The sequence below is a fragment of the Cheilinus undulatus genome, linkage group 5 (assembly GCF_018320785.1).
Source record: "Cheilinus undulatus linkage group 5, ASM1832078v1, whole genome shotgun sequence".
NCBI lineage: Eukaryota > Metazoa > Chordata > Actinopteri > Labriformes > Labridae > Cheilinus > Cheilinus undulatus.
In genome coordinates, this window is record NC_054869.1 from 8,041,766 (window position 1) to 8,058,504 (window position 16,739).

Below are 16,739 nucleotides of genomic sequence, written 5' to 3' on the forward strand. Positions count from 1 at the left end.
AACTTCAGCTACATAAAAGTTAATACTGGAGTTCTGGTTTGACTTTGTGGAGCTGGCTTCACTTATAAAGAGGTAAAGCAGTCCGTGATGCATCAGTCACTGTCTCAGCCGTCAGATGTATGTCCAGCTCTCTCTCCTCCTTACATTACCTCTCTCTTTAGCACTGCTATCAATAAAGGGCCAAAAAAAAGCCAAAAACATAATCTTTAAAAAAGTTATTAAGGGACTGTGAGCCACCGTGGTATTCATTGTGAGACGGATTAGATTAGATGTTGGACAAGATTTGAGATGTGTCATTAAGGGAGAGGATAATGAAGTACTTTTTCAACTCTCATTATGAAGGGATCATTTTCTACGTGCGTCAGAAATGTGAAGGAGAACACGGCAGCTCTTTCAGTCCTGAGGTGCCATCTCTGTATTCCATTAGAAGTGTTGTCTTACACAACAACTAATGGATTCTTATGCAATCAGAGGTACGACATGGGAGAGTCTCTTCAAAGCATTTTCAAGTCTAAGAACTACATTAGAGCGAACACTAGGGCTGGGTTTGAATATCATAATAGAAATATACAGTCATCCTGACTTGCATGTTAAAATGACCCTTTGTTAACTTTATTTTTCATCCACAGTTTTTGTGCAGTCTACCTTTTTAGGGGCAGCTTGTACTAAGATAGTCAGAAATAGTCATGTATCATGACTTGATTATCTTGCAGAATATTAATAATAGGGCCATGCAGCGGCTCAGAGGCTAGCACTGTCGCCTCACAGCAAGAACGTTCCCGGTTCAGTTGCCGGTTTTCGGTGCAGAGTTTGCACGTTTTCCCTGTGAATGTGTGTGTTCTCTCTGGGTATTCTGGCTTTCTCCAAACACATGCTGGTTAGGTTAACTCACAGGTGTCAGTTAAATCCGGCCCGCGAGATGATCTCATATTTCTGTTAGAACTGGCCCACCAGTATGAGGTCTGAAGATTTCCTCAAGTATAAAACTGTCAACTTATCCTTGATGATTTCAGATATCCTTGTTAAGTCACAAAACCTGAAAAAGTAAAAAAATAGCTCTCCAGTTAGGACTCAAACTTAGGATTTTGACTTTTATTTCATACTTTGAGCATTTCAACTCATAATTTCAACTTCTCATATAATATTTTGAGCTTTAAGATTCATAATTCTAATTTTTAGGTCATATTTTGAACTTCTAATCAATTATTTTGTATTTTACCTCACATTTTCAACTCCAAACTTTGACTTCATAATCCCACAGTTTGACCTTTTAGACTAACAATTTAAAATTCTTAATCATATTTTGACTTTTATTTTCATGATTCCAAATTTTATTTCATATGTTGACCTTTTAAACTCGTGGTTTTGACTTCTTTGTCATATATTTACCATTAAAAACATTATTTTTCAATTTCATGTTCTGACCTTTTTGGGCTAATAAATTGACTTTTCTCAGATTGTGAGCCTTTAAATTCTTCTTTTTAATCGTTCATCAACAGTACTAAGCTTTTTTTAAATATATATCTTATTACCAGTGAAACAACGTTGACAGTTTATGGTTAAAAGGGTGACCCTGTTAGGCCCTTGGGTTAGTCCTGAATCCAGAATCCGGCCTCTGCTGTGATTGAGTTTGACACCCCTGGGTTAACTGGTGACTCTAACTTTGCTGTAGGTGTGAGTCTGCCTGGTTATTTGTCTCTGTATGTCAGCCCTGGGATTGGCTGGCGGCCAGTGACAGCTGGGATAGGCTCCAGGATGGACGTTAATAATAATACCATTGCTGTAGTGTTGTTGTTGTTGTGGGCCAAACATCAAATGTAACGTGTCTTTAAAAATCAGGCCTGCCTTCTCAGATCAAACTGGAGCTCTGATTCACACCAGCAATGTTTAAACAGTCTCAAAACAGTTTAAAGTACTATAAAGAATTTCCATAGAAAATCTCCCTGTTTAATGTGAATAAACTGTCGTGTTATAAAGACATACAGCATGCCAGAGTTATGACAGTGCATTGTGTTACCATCACATTTAACAAGACTTCACATCTGGAGTGCAGCAGCTCACTTTGAATGTATTTGTATGAACAAATCCAGATGGTTTGTGAGGTTAATTAAGCGTGTTAAAGTGTCCAGGTTTCATATTGGTATCAGCGGGGCAGATGTTCTCCGAATAAACCAAAAGCAACATCTGACTGCTTCCAGCTTCCACTTTGAAGCAGCACCTGTTATTGTTCCACCGTGAATAATGCTTACTAGCACTTCTTAAGTTCACAGCTATTTATTTATTTTATTCAAGCAAAGTTACCATCTGGAATCATAGATAGACGTCATCATTAGTGGTGGGTGGCAGAAGATGCAGCATTCTGTCAGATGGGCTTCTTTGTTTTCATAGTGATGGACTGTCAACAAATAATTCAACTTCTACAGTCATTATGGATTTAAAAATTATGTACTGTATCTTACAGTGAATGAATTGGTACTAAGTGGTATCCTGTAACACGGTGTTCCCTCAACGGTGGGGCGGGGCCTTGAGGCAAGTCTAGGTGTGCCTTGTACAAACATACCAACCAGGTCTGCCCACAGGATTAGCAGAGCCCCTGAAAAACCCAGCTGGCATTTAATGATGATATCAGTGCATGTGTGCTGGATCAGTAGCATTGGTGCTAGCATCCTGGCTAACAGTTCCCTCAATTTAGAGATAAAAAATGTGCCAAGCTATTGTTGGGTTTGGATGATGAAATAATTTATTCATGCTACCTTCAACCAATTTAACCACTTTAACTACCATTTTAAGGAAATTCTTTGGACACATTTTACCCATTTTTGCAGCTTTTTGCCATTTTGCCACTTCTTTATGTCAAATTTAACACATTTTAGTCCTGTTTTACCACTTTTTCGCCAAATGTGGCTCATTTTTCGCCTTTTCTCTTCACCACTTTTAACCCAAATTTGACACATTTTCTTTTTTTATCACTTTGAACACATTTACCACTTCTTCCACCATCTTTGCTGTTGTTTGGCCACTTTTTGCCCAATTTTCCACAGTATTCAAATCACTTAACCCAATTTTGCCATGTTTCGCCTATTTATGCCATTGTTTGGCCACTTTTTTTCCGCATTGACCCATTTTTGCCAATTTTTACCTATTTGTTGTCTCTTTTTACACTTCTGCAGTTCTTCTTAGGGAAAGAAGTCTTCACTTCTGCTTTATTTTCTGACATCCTGATATTTGCACACATTATGGCCTAACTATGAAGTCAACATTTCGTTCCTAATCATTTAGCTCAGTATCCACATTTTCAACATTACCACGAAAAAGGTTTTCTATTTTAAGAGGATTTCATTTTTAGGAAAGCTTAATTGTACCAAAGCACAAATAAAGGTTGTTTATTATTGGGGTTAAATATACTGGTTATCACAGCTTAACTTAACAATGGACCATGGTTTTGCTGACCTCCATGATCCCCCAGTTGGGTGGGACTCAGAAAACTCTTCTCTTTATCCCCCCTTATGGGAGGCCTTGACTGTAGTATTATTTAAAGAGTCTATTTTGTATTGATGTGAATACGGTGTGCCTTGAGATTTTGGCGAAACCTCAGGTGTGTTTATCTCATATTGATTATTGCTTGACAAACTGGTCAATCACAGGAGTAACTGCACTCAAACCTATTGAATCACTCTACAAAAAGGCCTTAAAAATCTTTGACAGAAGAAGCTACTTGTATCATTTCTGTCACATCCTTCACAAACACAACTTCTTATCCTTTGAGAACTATAAAAAATTCCATTCCATGAAGCTCTCTACGCACTGTTCTTGAGCTAATCTGAAGACCACATGACTCTGCAGAACGTTGGCGACCTCTGCACACTATGCGCCTCAGCATCCACATACCTTGCTCTGTCATTTTATGTGACCTACCACGTCATGGCTGAGTTGTTGTCATTCCCAATTGCTTCCACTTTGTTCTTTGACAGTTGACCATGGAATATTTAGGAGCTAGGAAATTTCACGACTGGACTTGTTGCACAAGTGGCATCCTATCACAGTACCACAATGGAATTCACAGAGCTCCTGAGAGCGACCCATTCTTTCACAAATGTTTGTAGAAACAGTCTGCATGCCTAGGGGCTTGATTTTATACATGGACATGGCCATGGAAGTGATTGGAACACCTGATTTCAATTATTTGGATGGGTGAGTGAATACTTTTGGCAATATAGTGTATGTATAAATATGTTAAAACCATTTATTCAAGCATGCATATGAATTAAAATATAGTTCATCATTACTACAAACTTTAAATGATATTTTAAAATAATATTGATATTTTAAAAATGTCTGTCAGATCCTGCCCCACCAGAGTGAATGGGCAAAAAAACCCACAGCATAAAACAACTCTTCCCCTTAGCTTTGATACTTTTCTTATGGAAAATGTTTTTGGCCTTTGGAAAGAGGACAGAGACAGGAAGTGTGGGAGTAAGAATAGAGACTGACACCCGCCACAGGGCTGAGGAACAGAGTCAAAGCGGGAGCCAACAGTGGCAAAGACTCATCGGTAAATGAAGCACATGCTTGTTTCATTGACCGGGGCCCCAGCTGCAGGTCTTCAAAATCTATTGAACAGTGTAATGCTGTAAGTTTTCATTTCAATATCTAAAACTAAACACTGACAAAGAAAGATATTACAAAGCCAATATTAATGTACAGAACTGCCCGGAAACAGCCTTAGCATTCTAAGAAGTCCACTTGTAATGCAGCCCACTCTGATGCAGAGGGGACAAAGTAAAGTGTAATTACGTCCCTCTCCCGTCTAGCTGCTGCTTCTGCGAGACTTTAATTAGCTCCATTCTCCTCAGTACTGAGAGATTATGGCCAGATGCCTCAGGCCCAGCCCAGGTGGTTACGGAGACGAGACTTCAAAGAAGAAAAAAACAGAATCATTTTGTGCTTCATTACTTCTGGAAGGAGTTCCCGGTGAGTTTAATAAATGTCACTGAAACAAGCCGACCACCCTGTGAGATCACGCTCCACTTTCCTGGATTTGGAAGTGACTGATTGATTGCAATGTTATGAAAATGAGACAGATTTCATGAAGCACCTTGGATGGTTTCCTGGTGGCAGAGTGAGCCCGTTGGCATAGCATTGTGAAGGGTAGACCCAGCCAGACAACAATTGGCCTTTTTTTGGCAGTAAAGAGGTTATCATCATGATGGCTGTGCAGGGTATTCAGGAGCCAGAGCAATATGTATCATAGAAGGAGAGGGGCATGACTCAATGTAGTGATTTTAGTTCAGATGATGATCTATTGTTCCTTTTCCATGTTTCTACATTTGGCACCAAGGTATGAAATTATCCAGTACAAACATGCATGAACAGAGGCCAAAAAAAGGACAGTTTTAAGGGCACTGGTTGCCCTCGCAATTAGCTTTCATGTTACAGTCCTCGAAGTGGGCGTCCCAGGCAGCCCAGTCTTGTATATCGCTCCCCACCCTCTCCTGCTGATTTTCTTTTCTATCCACAGCCCTGCTTCTCAAATGAAGGTAAAGAAAAATAAGTCTTTACAAGAATGAAATGATGTGTGCAACGCTACAAAAATGATCTTATCTCTTTTTCTGTGTGATCCGGGTTTCCCAGGTACACGCCACTTGCAAAATCACTCCTTTTCATGCCCCAGCTTTCATACTCTGTCAAACTCACAGCGCTGAAAAACGAAACATGAAGCCCAGTCTGCTTTATGAGAATGAGGCTCACTGTGCCCAGGTTTTTTCCTCACAATCAAGTCATCAGTCTCATCTTTTAATGTGACTTCCATTTGGTTTCTAATCAGTGATAATGGCGGCTTTTTTAAGCAGAGTTCAGACCAAAGATCTGCAATGAGACAAGCTGAAACTTGCAACCTCGTGCAACAGGCCACTCTGCAACATTAAAAGCTTATCAGCAAAGTGATTTATTTCTGAAGTTACTGCCTAATAAATCTGTCTCTACTTGAAGGACAGAATTGCACATTACCTGTTTTTTTCTGTATCTCTGCCACTGTGATAATAGCTAACACCAGGCTCTTTGATTCCTGCATGAGGGTGATAATTAGAGATGTTCTGATCTTACACCAGGGTGAACTTTCTAGACTGACTGTGCAGACTAGAAAATTATTTTAGACCTACATTTGACTCAGAACATGGCTCAACAAATAGAATCATAATATACAGCATCTCTGTGATCCTGAAGTTGTTTTTCTGCTGATTACTGAGTTTTACTGCTAAAAATTAAAATAAAAATAATACAAGGGGCTCACAGGCTCTCTCTCCATTATGCTCTATTCAGGCAGCATGACGTGGTTATGGAACAGCCTGCCATTGGCTGACAGACCCTCATGAAGGGTGAACAGTATGATGGTTAGCATTCAACCTAGTGGCAATAAATGATCTTAATTGGATTAAAATGGATTAAAAGACGATCAATATCAGGTTAACTGGTGTGGATTTAGTCATTGAAGTCACACGAGTTCCAGGCTAGCTGAAAATGCTGCTACAAAGGGATTCAAAGGCATCAATAGTGTAAATGTGACGGCACAACGGCTAGCTCCAAAAGGAAAAACAAGTAAAAGGCAATGATTTATGGTTCAAAAGTTGTTAAACTTGTGTCACTGGTGTCACTTCTTGTCAAGCATGACCGTGCCGATCTAGAAGGCATTTTAACGATCACATTCAGAGAAAAACTGTCACACAGACACCAATCTTTGCTGCTGTGGTGAGTCCTTTAGTTCTTCTTCGCTGCTCTAAAAACGGTAGCTTGTGCATGCGGTGCTTTCCGGCAGCGAAGAAGAACTGATTTCTGGTTTATAGTGCTAACATTTAACACGGTTAAATGAAGCAAAATATAAAGCTAAACCAGACTTAATCGGATTGGTGCATAAACTCTTGTACTCGCTGATACCAATACCTACATTTAAGCAGTATCGGACATATTTCTGATGCTAGTATCGGAATCATAAACTTCTCTGTGATAATTCCCACTGTGATCATCAACATAGCAGGGCGTGGAATTTCCCAGCACATAGCACAAAAACATTTACTAGCTTGGTCTTGTTATATAGATATCTACTGAAAATAATATTTTTTCCACTGATAAATGTAGCCATTAGAGCCTTCTTATGTGAGGGAGTATATGGTTGCATTTCACTAACATGCAAAGCTCATGGAGGGGACAGGAGGGTGTATCAGGCTGAATTCTACGGTGAAAGTTTTTTTTTTTAAAACATGCAGTAACTTCCAAAATTCACAGCATTATTTTATCCTGTTAAAATTCTTCTTTGAACAAACATTTATTGGCTTTTATAGCCTATCAAAAAGTCTATGCATGAGCTGTGCATGCTCTGATTGGCCATGAATGTGACAGACAGAACGTTCATCCAATCACCAACTGAGAATTTTCTTTCAAACACTCCTGCATGGGAGCTTTCCCAGATGAAACTGAAATATATCCCTGCAATGGATGGATGCTGAAACAGTCTATATGGTGTCTCAGGTTATCCGTTATCTAAGTCCAGGGCATTTTACCTCTGATTGACCTTTTATACAAAAAATGCGAGGAAAATCTGGACTAGACAGATTGGCTATAGTGTGCCCGTCTTCTTTACTTGCTGCCCTGATGTGCATTCTGTATTACCACCCTCTTTTAACTTTATAATAGCATAATATAGCAAACAATGCCCCGGTCACTTCTATGCAAAGTCAATACAATCACTCGGAGAGAGAAGGAGTAAAAAGCTCTGACGTGCTTGTCCTCAATCACATGAGCCGTGCAGTGGCTGAGAATAATTAAAGTTGAAGACGGAGTCACTCACTTCCCATCAGGTGTGAGCAGCAGCAGCAGCAGCTGCAGGTGACCCCCTGATAGATTTGATGTAGTATTATATTTGCTGACAGAGTTGCCATGGTAATACCTGTGCCCACAGGAACCTTGAAATGAAAGGCAATGTCCTGCTCTCCTGAGATGCTATATCAGCAAAGACTCAGCAATGCAGGAGGGGACGGGAGACACATTACAAGATAAACTCATATTGACACTTCTGGCAGAATTCATCATTTCTGTCCCTGAACATTTTTCTGTGTTTGCAAACGCAGCCTTATGGCAGGATACGCACCTCAGCTATGCCATTTACAATTATTTAAGAGGGGAGTGAAGTCTTTTACTGCCAGTGGCTAAATTAGAATATATTATGATATAAAGCAGCATTTATTGCAGATTTAAATACATCATTTAGAAGAGTCTTGCTTTGAATTTGTCAAAGTGAGCATGGATGTATTAGTTTTGCAGCTGTGGATGATGCATCTTTCCTTGAATACATCATGCTCCGAGCATCATTTGTACACCCACTTTTCCCCGTCTCTGGTTTATTCTCTCTCTCTGTCGATTTCTTTTATTTACAGCTCCTACACTCTGTAAATTATTTCACACCCAAACAAACAGAAAACTTCAGTAGAATCCATGATTTATTTTTCCCTTCCTTTCTCTTTCATTTTATTCTCCTCTCAACAGTAACACCACCACATGCGGTGCTGCGTGCTGTATAATCAACCTCCTTTCTGCTTACAAAGGGGCCAGCCTTTTGAATCCTAGAAGCCGTTTTTTTTACCCAGAGCGAGCAACAGAAGCCAGAACTCAGTAAATTATAAATACGCCATAACCTTTCCACATGAACCCTGCCTTTCATCAGCCCCCTGCAGTCCAACGGTCTCAGGCAGGCTCTGCTATTGTGAGCTGCCCCGGCTAATTGTTAAACATGTTCTTGTCAATCAAGCCGATCCCAAATGGCAACTCCTCAGCCTGCACTACAATGAGCTGCCTGAGCAGCTGTAGCCTTAGAGGAGTAATTGCCGCCCATCACCAGAAGCCCATCTCCATTCCATTAGTGGCTATGGGATATGAATGGTTGAAGCCTGCTTGTTGACTGCAGACCTATTCAAGCTTGTACATGTGCTGAATGGCCTCTTTTTTCTGTGCTGTGTGTTTCATTTCCACACAGGCAGGCCAAACAGGAAAGGAGGTAATTGCATTTGTGAGAGCATTGTGTTCGTAGACATAGAGGCATACTCTGTGCATGTCATGAATCTAAAAAGCTACAGAAAATATGCAGCGAAAAAAAACAAAACGAAACACAAGAGTCGACAGAAGTTGAGTGTTACACTGTATGACACAGTTCAACAGAGATGTTATAACTTCATTCAGCTGCTCTGACTGGATTGATCTCCCCCACGAACCTCATCTAACTGAGTTGCATGGTTTGTTAGCTGCACATAAGCAGCCCTACTGGGTGAGAAAACACAGTGTTACCTTGGGGGAGGCTCTTAGCTGTTGGTACATCATAAATATCTCTGAGTTATCTCTCTATAAAAACGGAAAAACAACTATCAGGTACAAGAAGCCTGATGATTATGTCTTTATTGTTGATGAGAAAGCAATATGGTGCTTTTGTTGGGGAGGAATGTGAGGTTTTAAGATTGTTTCCTTTAGGAATGCAAAAATCAGTTAGCCCATGTTTTAATAGAAACCTACAGTGCCATAAAAGTAATGATCTCTTTAGTTCTTTTACTCTTTTATTGATTTTATAAATCAATAATGGTCAATGCAACAAGGCTTTTTTTAAAAAAGAAAAAATACAACAAAAACTATTTAATGTCAAAGTGAAAACAGATTTCCACAAAGTAAATTCATTTAAATACAATATATAATGTAAAATTAGTGATTGCATAAAGTCATTGACCTAATTCAACAGAAGTCCAGCCACTTAGTTTATCAGTATTCCTGGCAACCATTACACCATTAAGACAAAAGAACACTCTAAGCAACTTAGAGAAAAGGTTATCAAGAAGTATGAGTCAGGGGATGGATACAATAAATTTTCCAAGGCACTGAACATCTCCCAGAGTTCAGTTGATTCCATCATAAAGAAACAGAGGGAATATGACATGTGTAAATCTGCGTAGATCAGATGGATCACAAACTGGGTGACCGTGCAAGAAGGAGACTAGTGACAGAGGCCAACTAGACATATTTGACTACTCTGCAGGAGCTGCAAGTGTCAGCAGCTGAGATGGGAGAGACTCAAAGCTTTCTGGGAGAAACACAAAGAGAAACCCACTGTTGGCAAAAACTCATTAAATGTTGACTAGAGTTCACCAGAAGACATGTAGGAGACTCCATGGTCAAGTTGGAAAGAGTTCTATGGTCTGATGAGACCAAACTGGTGCTTTTTGATCATCAGACAAGACGCTATGTACTACTAAACTTGTCATCACTACAAACACGCCAGCATCACGCTGTGGGGATGCTTCTCATTTTACCCTTTACCTTTCTAAAGGTCAAGGGAATCAGGGAGGAACACATTTTTGTTGCATATTACAGGTTTGACATCAACAGATTCATTATGATCTGTGGATTTATTTGATATGACTGGTGTTGCACTAGCTTAAAAGTGTTTTTTTTAGTCTTAAAACAACATATCATAAGACAACATACCCTAATTTCCAGTGATATGAGAAGAGACGCTACATAAGAACAGGGGGAACTTTTTTAAATCTTTCAGGTGACGTTGAAAAGTTTAACCTGTGATTGAATCTGAAGCTATATTTATGAAAAGATATTCATAAATGTCAGTAGAGTTTCTCCTGAAAAATCCAAACAACAAAAAAACTTTAAACTGAAAAAGATGCCCTGAAGAGCAGGTCTTCAAAAACAGGCTTCTATATTTCACCATAGGTTCTTTGCAGATGACATCATGCAGCGGTGGAGAACTCCTGATGGGGCTTTTAGGGTGTTTTCAGACAGACACAGTTCTGGTTCTGGCTCCGGTTCCATTCTGGAGTCTCAGAACCTTGGTGCTTTCTGGTGAACCAGCCTGTGTTCATACCAGTGTAAGCGGAACCAAAGTGGGATAGACATGCATCACCATGCCCAGCTCCACTTTTGCTTAAGTTTTTATTGCTGTCCTAGTTTTCCTGAGTTTATTGATTAATTGCTAGCAGTCTGGTGAACTCACACAGCAAACTGGAGTGTTGAATTTTTAGTGTTAAACATTTCAGAGTTGATTTTAACCCCCAAAGTGTAATTTCAATTAGGTTCAGAATTGCATGGCCTTCAGTGTTGGACTTATTCGACGGTGTTGATACATTCAGTGTTAATTCAACTCTGTAGAGAGTCAACTGATCTAAGCCCTGCCCCCTGCAATTTCATATTAGGGGGATTGAGTTTTCCCATCATGCTCCACGGCAGCGTTCAGATGTGTTTTAAGATGTGTTTGGATGTGTTCAGATGTTGTGTGTTGTATAGCGATCATTGCTGGGATTTCTTAGCTTTGTTTCTGGTGGATTATTGTTTTTGATGACAAACACTTTTGCACCATGAGTGAAGTGGTCCACTACATCTGTCAGCTTCTGGATGTGGCAAGGGTTAAGTCTATACTATAGCTTGAAGTTAGTTTGCAGCTTGTTGCATTATCTTTGTGCCTGTCTCTCTATTAAAGATAGTCATAAGACACCTTACTTTGCACAGGTAATTGCTATGAAATGGCATTATCAAGTATGAAGAGTGCATTTGTGTCAAAAATTAAAGTTGTGAATATCTCAAAATAACACAGAAAATGAACAGAAATAACATACTATTATAGTGTTAAGTACACTTAAATGTGCAAAAAAAACAACAACACCATGAGTGTTAAACATTAATACTGTCTGTGTTAAAATATGAACACTGTAGACCACCTGTCCTCCATTTTCTGCTTGTCTTCACAACCCAGAATATGACATGCCCACTGATGATGTAATGGTTCACACTTTTTTTTTGTTCCAGTTGAGAACCAACTTTTCAGGTTCTGAACCAGTTTTTTTCTGGTTTGAAGTCACTGGCTAGTTCAAAATTAGGTTCAGGAACCAGAACCGGCACAGAGCCCCGCCGGTCTGAACGGCCTATTAGAGTACCAAAAGGTCGTGTTTTGGGGTGTTTACAACTATTCCATATGTTCTAAGTGTGAAAGTAAAAGCATTCTTAATTCTTACGATGCTTTTGAGTCCCAAAAGCAGTGTCAGTCAACGCTCATGATGGTCCGTTTCCATAAAGTGGTCTGGTTTGGTTCAGTACAGTCCTCACAGTCAGGGTTTAGTACATTAAATTCTGATCTTGCCGGGGATTCCTTTGCTGATGTCCTGAGCTTCTAAAGCCAGGGAGTGCACACTAACCCCCACAATCCGAGTTTTTTGTTTGTTTTTCAGAGCTGACAGTTGAAGTTACTGTACTGACAGTGGTTGCATCCAAGAAAAGTACACGTCTCTAGCCTCAGTAGAAGCAGAGCTGCTCTGAAACCCATCCTGCAGCCTGTGTTCAAGTGCTTCTTAAAGGCACTTCAGAGGTGTTGTTGAAGAAATCTCAAGATTTTAAAAATGGATGTGGGCAGGACGTTAAATGAAGGAGTGGGATCTTTCGAGCATATCTCATTCCAATAAGCTGTTGGAGAGCGTTTAGATTCACAATGGTTCCACTCGGCTGGAGAGAAACATTTTCTGAATTTAAACGCTCACCGATTCTTCAGAAAGCCCTCCGCTCACATGAAGCGTTAAATTCAACTCAAAGCAGCAGCAAAGAGATTTACATTTTCCGTATACAGGCTTTAGAGCCTTTGGTTTGGCTGAAGATTTGCATTAAGGGGATTTTTCTTCCCTCCACTCCTATTTAAGAAACTTTGCAAAGTTTAATCATGGCTTCTGTTGACGCCCCTGGGTTTTGTATCTTAAGCTGTTTCCCTGCAGCTGGGAAACGTAAAAAAAAACTTCATCATAATCTGTTCCAAAGACTGAATATAGATTTCTTAAATCATTCCACCCATGACTGTACATCTAAATATTACCCCCTCATATATTGGATTTATAATTATGCCTCTTTGTGTGGCCTTTCTCGTGTATGACTGCACTCAAAAACCCTCCAGCTTTGAAGGAACAGCTCATTAAAAAACAACTTTTCCTTCAGCGTTTCTTCAAGCAATTCCATCTTCTGCTTTACAAAGAGCCTTTTAATTCAGTTTAAAGAAAAAAATAAGTTATTTATCAAAAGCTTGCTTCCATTTGGAGTGCATTTCAACAGCAGCCAGAGAAATAATCAGAAGTCCTTACCCGCATGCCGAGTTCGATGTTCTCGCCCCCGTAGACCTCCATGCCAGGATCCAGCAGACCGATCTCGCCAAAGTATTCCCGATCAACCACAAAGGAGCAGCCGATCATAGCCGGAGTTCTGCGTGTGCAGAGAGAGAGAAAAAAAGCAACTTTTTAGATATAATTATCCAACCGATAAGCTTTGATAGTCAGTGTAATCAAGGCAGAAAGCAGGCACGCTCTTAAAGCTGTTTTTAATGAGCTGGGACAATAATCATCAAGCTTTAGTGTGCTGTGAATTTTCAGAGCAAAGTTACAGTAAAGTCTAAACATCGATCAGATCAGCTGATTTTAAACGTCCAACCGTGAAGCTGATTTTGTTTGTATTCTGTAAGAGTACATCCATGCACCAGTCACTATCAGCCATGACTGAAAGCTTAATATACTGGAGTAAAATGTAAATGTTTGCTTCTTTTCCAGCCTTAACTGCACCGGTACCAAACAAATTCATGCTGAACAAACACTTGGATACAACAGCGGAGAGTTATCGACTCTTTCTGTTGGGCCTTTGTTTGATCATATTTGCTGTGAGTACTTTGAAACTATGGCAGAGTCAGCAAGAATACTGAAACCTATTTGAATATCATCGGCCCAGTTCAGCCTGGTTTAGATTCACAAAGCAACCGTTCAGATAAGAGCAGAAACACCTCCTGTTCAATCTCATTTTATTATTATTAGGATTTCTGCTGATCAAGTCATCAATCTTTAGTCACTTTATGAGGACAACAATGAGCTGTACCGGGCCTCAAAGATGCAGCTATTCACCCCTTACCCATTCATTATTTTTTAAAGATACTTCATGTAAGATATAACCTCACAGTAAAATCACAAAGCAAAGTTAACTGTTTTGGGGGGCTGAAAAGGTGAACTCTGTCAGATCACATCAGATACCACACTGTTATAATGTATCACACATAATGTCATAAAGAGCCATAATGACTTTTATTAGACTTTGCTGTTTTTAAAACATATTTCTTTCTATCAAATTATATAATTTTGTATCATATGATATGGTATTGATTCATATCATATATCATGCCATGTAATATCATGATACTTCATGTGTGATTTCCATGACATCCTGTTAGTATTGTCAACTGAGTGTTTCCAACTGTGAGTTCAGCGTCCTTATCAGTTGAATGCCACACACCTGGGCCAAGTCTGGGGAGATTACACAAAAGCTAACATGATCAGACGAAACCGCATGATTGGATAGATATTGGTATCTCTAAAATGTATACTGAACCAGAGAACTCACCAGATATCTGCAATTGGAGTAAATCTGAGCTATAATTTTGTTTGATTTGGATTAATAATGAACTGTTTCATTTTAATGTTTGATTTGGTTTAGATTTAAAAAAATAAAGACAGCCAGGTAATAAAATGTTACTATACAATTTAATATGAAATGATTTATTGGTGGTGTCAGCACATTATTCACAAATTTTGGGTCGGGACTCAAAGTCAGGTCGCTGGAGATGTTTTTTTGTGTTGCCAAATGAGTTTTAAATGGGACATGTTATGCAAAAATCACTTTTCCAGGTTTTCAAACAAAAGTATGTGCCACTAGCCTGTCCACAATCCCCTCAAGTACCAGAAAAATCCATTCCTTCCTCCCCTCTCTTTCTCCACCTTTTAGAAAATGTGTGCTGAAACAAGCCGTTCTCAGATTTTCCCCTCATGATGTCGTGTGGGGAGTTAGCCCCGCCCCCAGGTTCGGTTGGCCCTCCCTGCTTGGAAGAAAGTTCTGCCCTCCTCTCCTGATCCTCCTCTCAGCTGCCAGCTGAGATGTTGTTGAGATGTCACCTCCTTAACTTTGGATAAAAGCATCTGTAACATTGTAACATCAGGAGTGCCACATCCATTTCCTGTGAGAGGTGTGGTCAAGGGCGGAGTCAGACCAATCAAAAACATTTAAAGTCACAGACACAGAAACAGCTTGTTCTGAGAAGGGCTGAAACAGAGAGGGTTTTAGACAGGCAAAAAACTATAAAAAAGCTTCTTTTTCAGCGACAAACTTCACAGGCATGTTTTGGGACCTCTGACATCACACATGGGGGCTCCACCCTATTCACTACACATTTAGCCAAAAGCTGGTTCCTCTGAGCTTTTAGCTGAAAGCAGACGCTCACTGCTTCTCAAAATGAGGCTAAAAGGGTGAGAGTGCACCTAAACAATGAACTGAATGGTTCCCAGAGAAGAACGGCAAAAGTTCAGGGATTATTGGGGGCTTAAAAAAAATAAGAAGAAAGGTAAATGAAGCTCAACACAAGCCTTGGATCTACAGTTTCACACTGACTTCAACTGTAACTGATTTCTATATTAATGTTCAAGCTGAAAAGAACTTTTAAAAATGCATTCTGATTTGATGTTAACTTAAATTTTCCCCAGTTTAGCTGGAAGATGACACAGGGAGCAATTTGCTCCCAAAGAACTGGTTATTTCAACCTTTACTCAAAAAATGCTCCCACTTTAGCTGCTGCCCCCAAGGCTGCTTCTCTCTGCTATTATCTGTCAGATCTAAAGTGCTCAGGGACAAAGCTCCACAAAAAGCATTACATTCATCCAGAGTAAGAAGCCGCCTTATGTTTTCCTCTAAAGTAACCAATGAGTAGCTTTATTCTTCTTTCAGGAACGGCGCCTGGGGTCAGCTAACCATATATTATTACACATACGCGCACACAGACCAAGAAAATGTGTGTCGACCGATTCAGTTTGAGAGGCATGACAGAAGAAAGGGCCAGGAGGAGAGAGCTGCATTATGATTCATTGACTCTGTAAAAAGCTAAGCTAACAGAGTGTCAGTAAAGGGAATGGTGCTTTTAGGTTAAGGAGGCCTTATAAAACAGTCTGGATCACCGCCGTGGAGCTCTAGTCCAAAATCCTTTAGAGGGAGTGCTGTATTTCATGACATGTGGGCACAGCTGGGTCAGGACTGGTGCTGGTTTTGTTCTACTTTATCTTCATCAGGGTCTGTCATCATTATCTCATGTTAGTTTCATGTTCAAATCTCTCCCTCCCCCATCCTGACCACCAACCCCCACCTCAGCACTGAAAACCAGCAAACTACAGCTTCACTCTCACCTCCTCTCCTCTCTCACTGTACTCATTTTACCATAATAGCAACTAATGTCTTCATTATTGCCTTTCACTTAAAATGCAGTTTGGTTCACATTAAAAAGGCTTAAAGGAGCAGCTATGGCTCCCAGTGAAGGTCTCTGAGCACAACTGTGCTGACTGAGTGCTGTTACACTTCCCTAAAGCCTTGTTTAGACCAAAGATGGTTTAAGAATGTCACTGGTGAATCAAGTCGTCCCATTCAGTCTTCTGTGATTCAGCTTGCCAAGTTGCTAACAGATAAACATTAAAAAGAGGAATATACACCTAGTTTTGAAAGGCTTTAAATACCAATATTTTTGGATAAAGTCATGCTATAAATTTTGGAAATGATATCAATTTTTTAAAAAGTTTTCACATGGAAACTTCCACTCCTGTCTGCTCCATCAGCTGCACATCATGCTCAAATGCACAGCTGATGGTGGA

The 16,739-nt window shown here is 39.8% G+C and overlaps 1 protein-coding gene across 1 annotated transcript in view; it reads right to left on the reverse strand.

Moving 5' to 3' along the window:
• Window positions 1-16,739, reverse strand: part of galnt9 (polypeptide N-acetylgalactosaminyltransferase 9) — a 204,809-nt gene that overhangs the window by 55,477 nt on the left and 132,593 nt on the right. Inside the window, exon 6 of the mRNA XM_041788115.1 lies at window positions 13,158-13,275. Coding sequence (XP_041644049.1) covers window positions 13,158-13,275 — 118 coding nt within the window. The remainder of the gene's footprint in view (window positions 1-13,157; window positions 13,276-16,739) is intronic.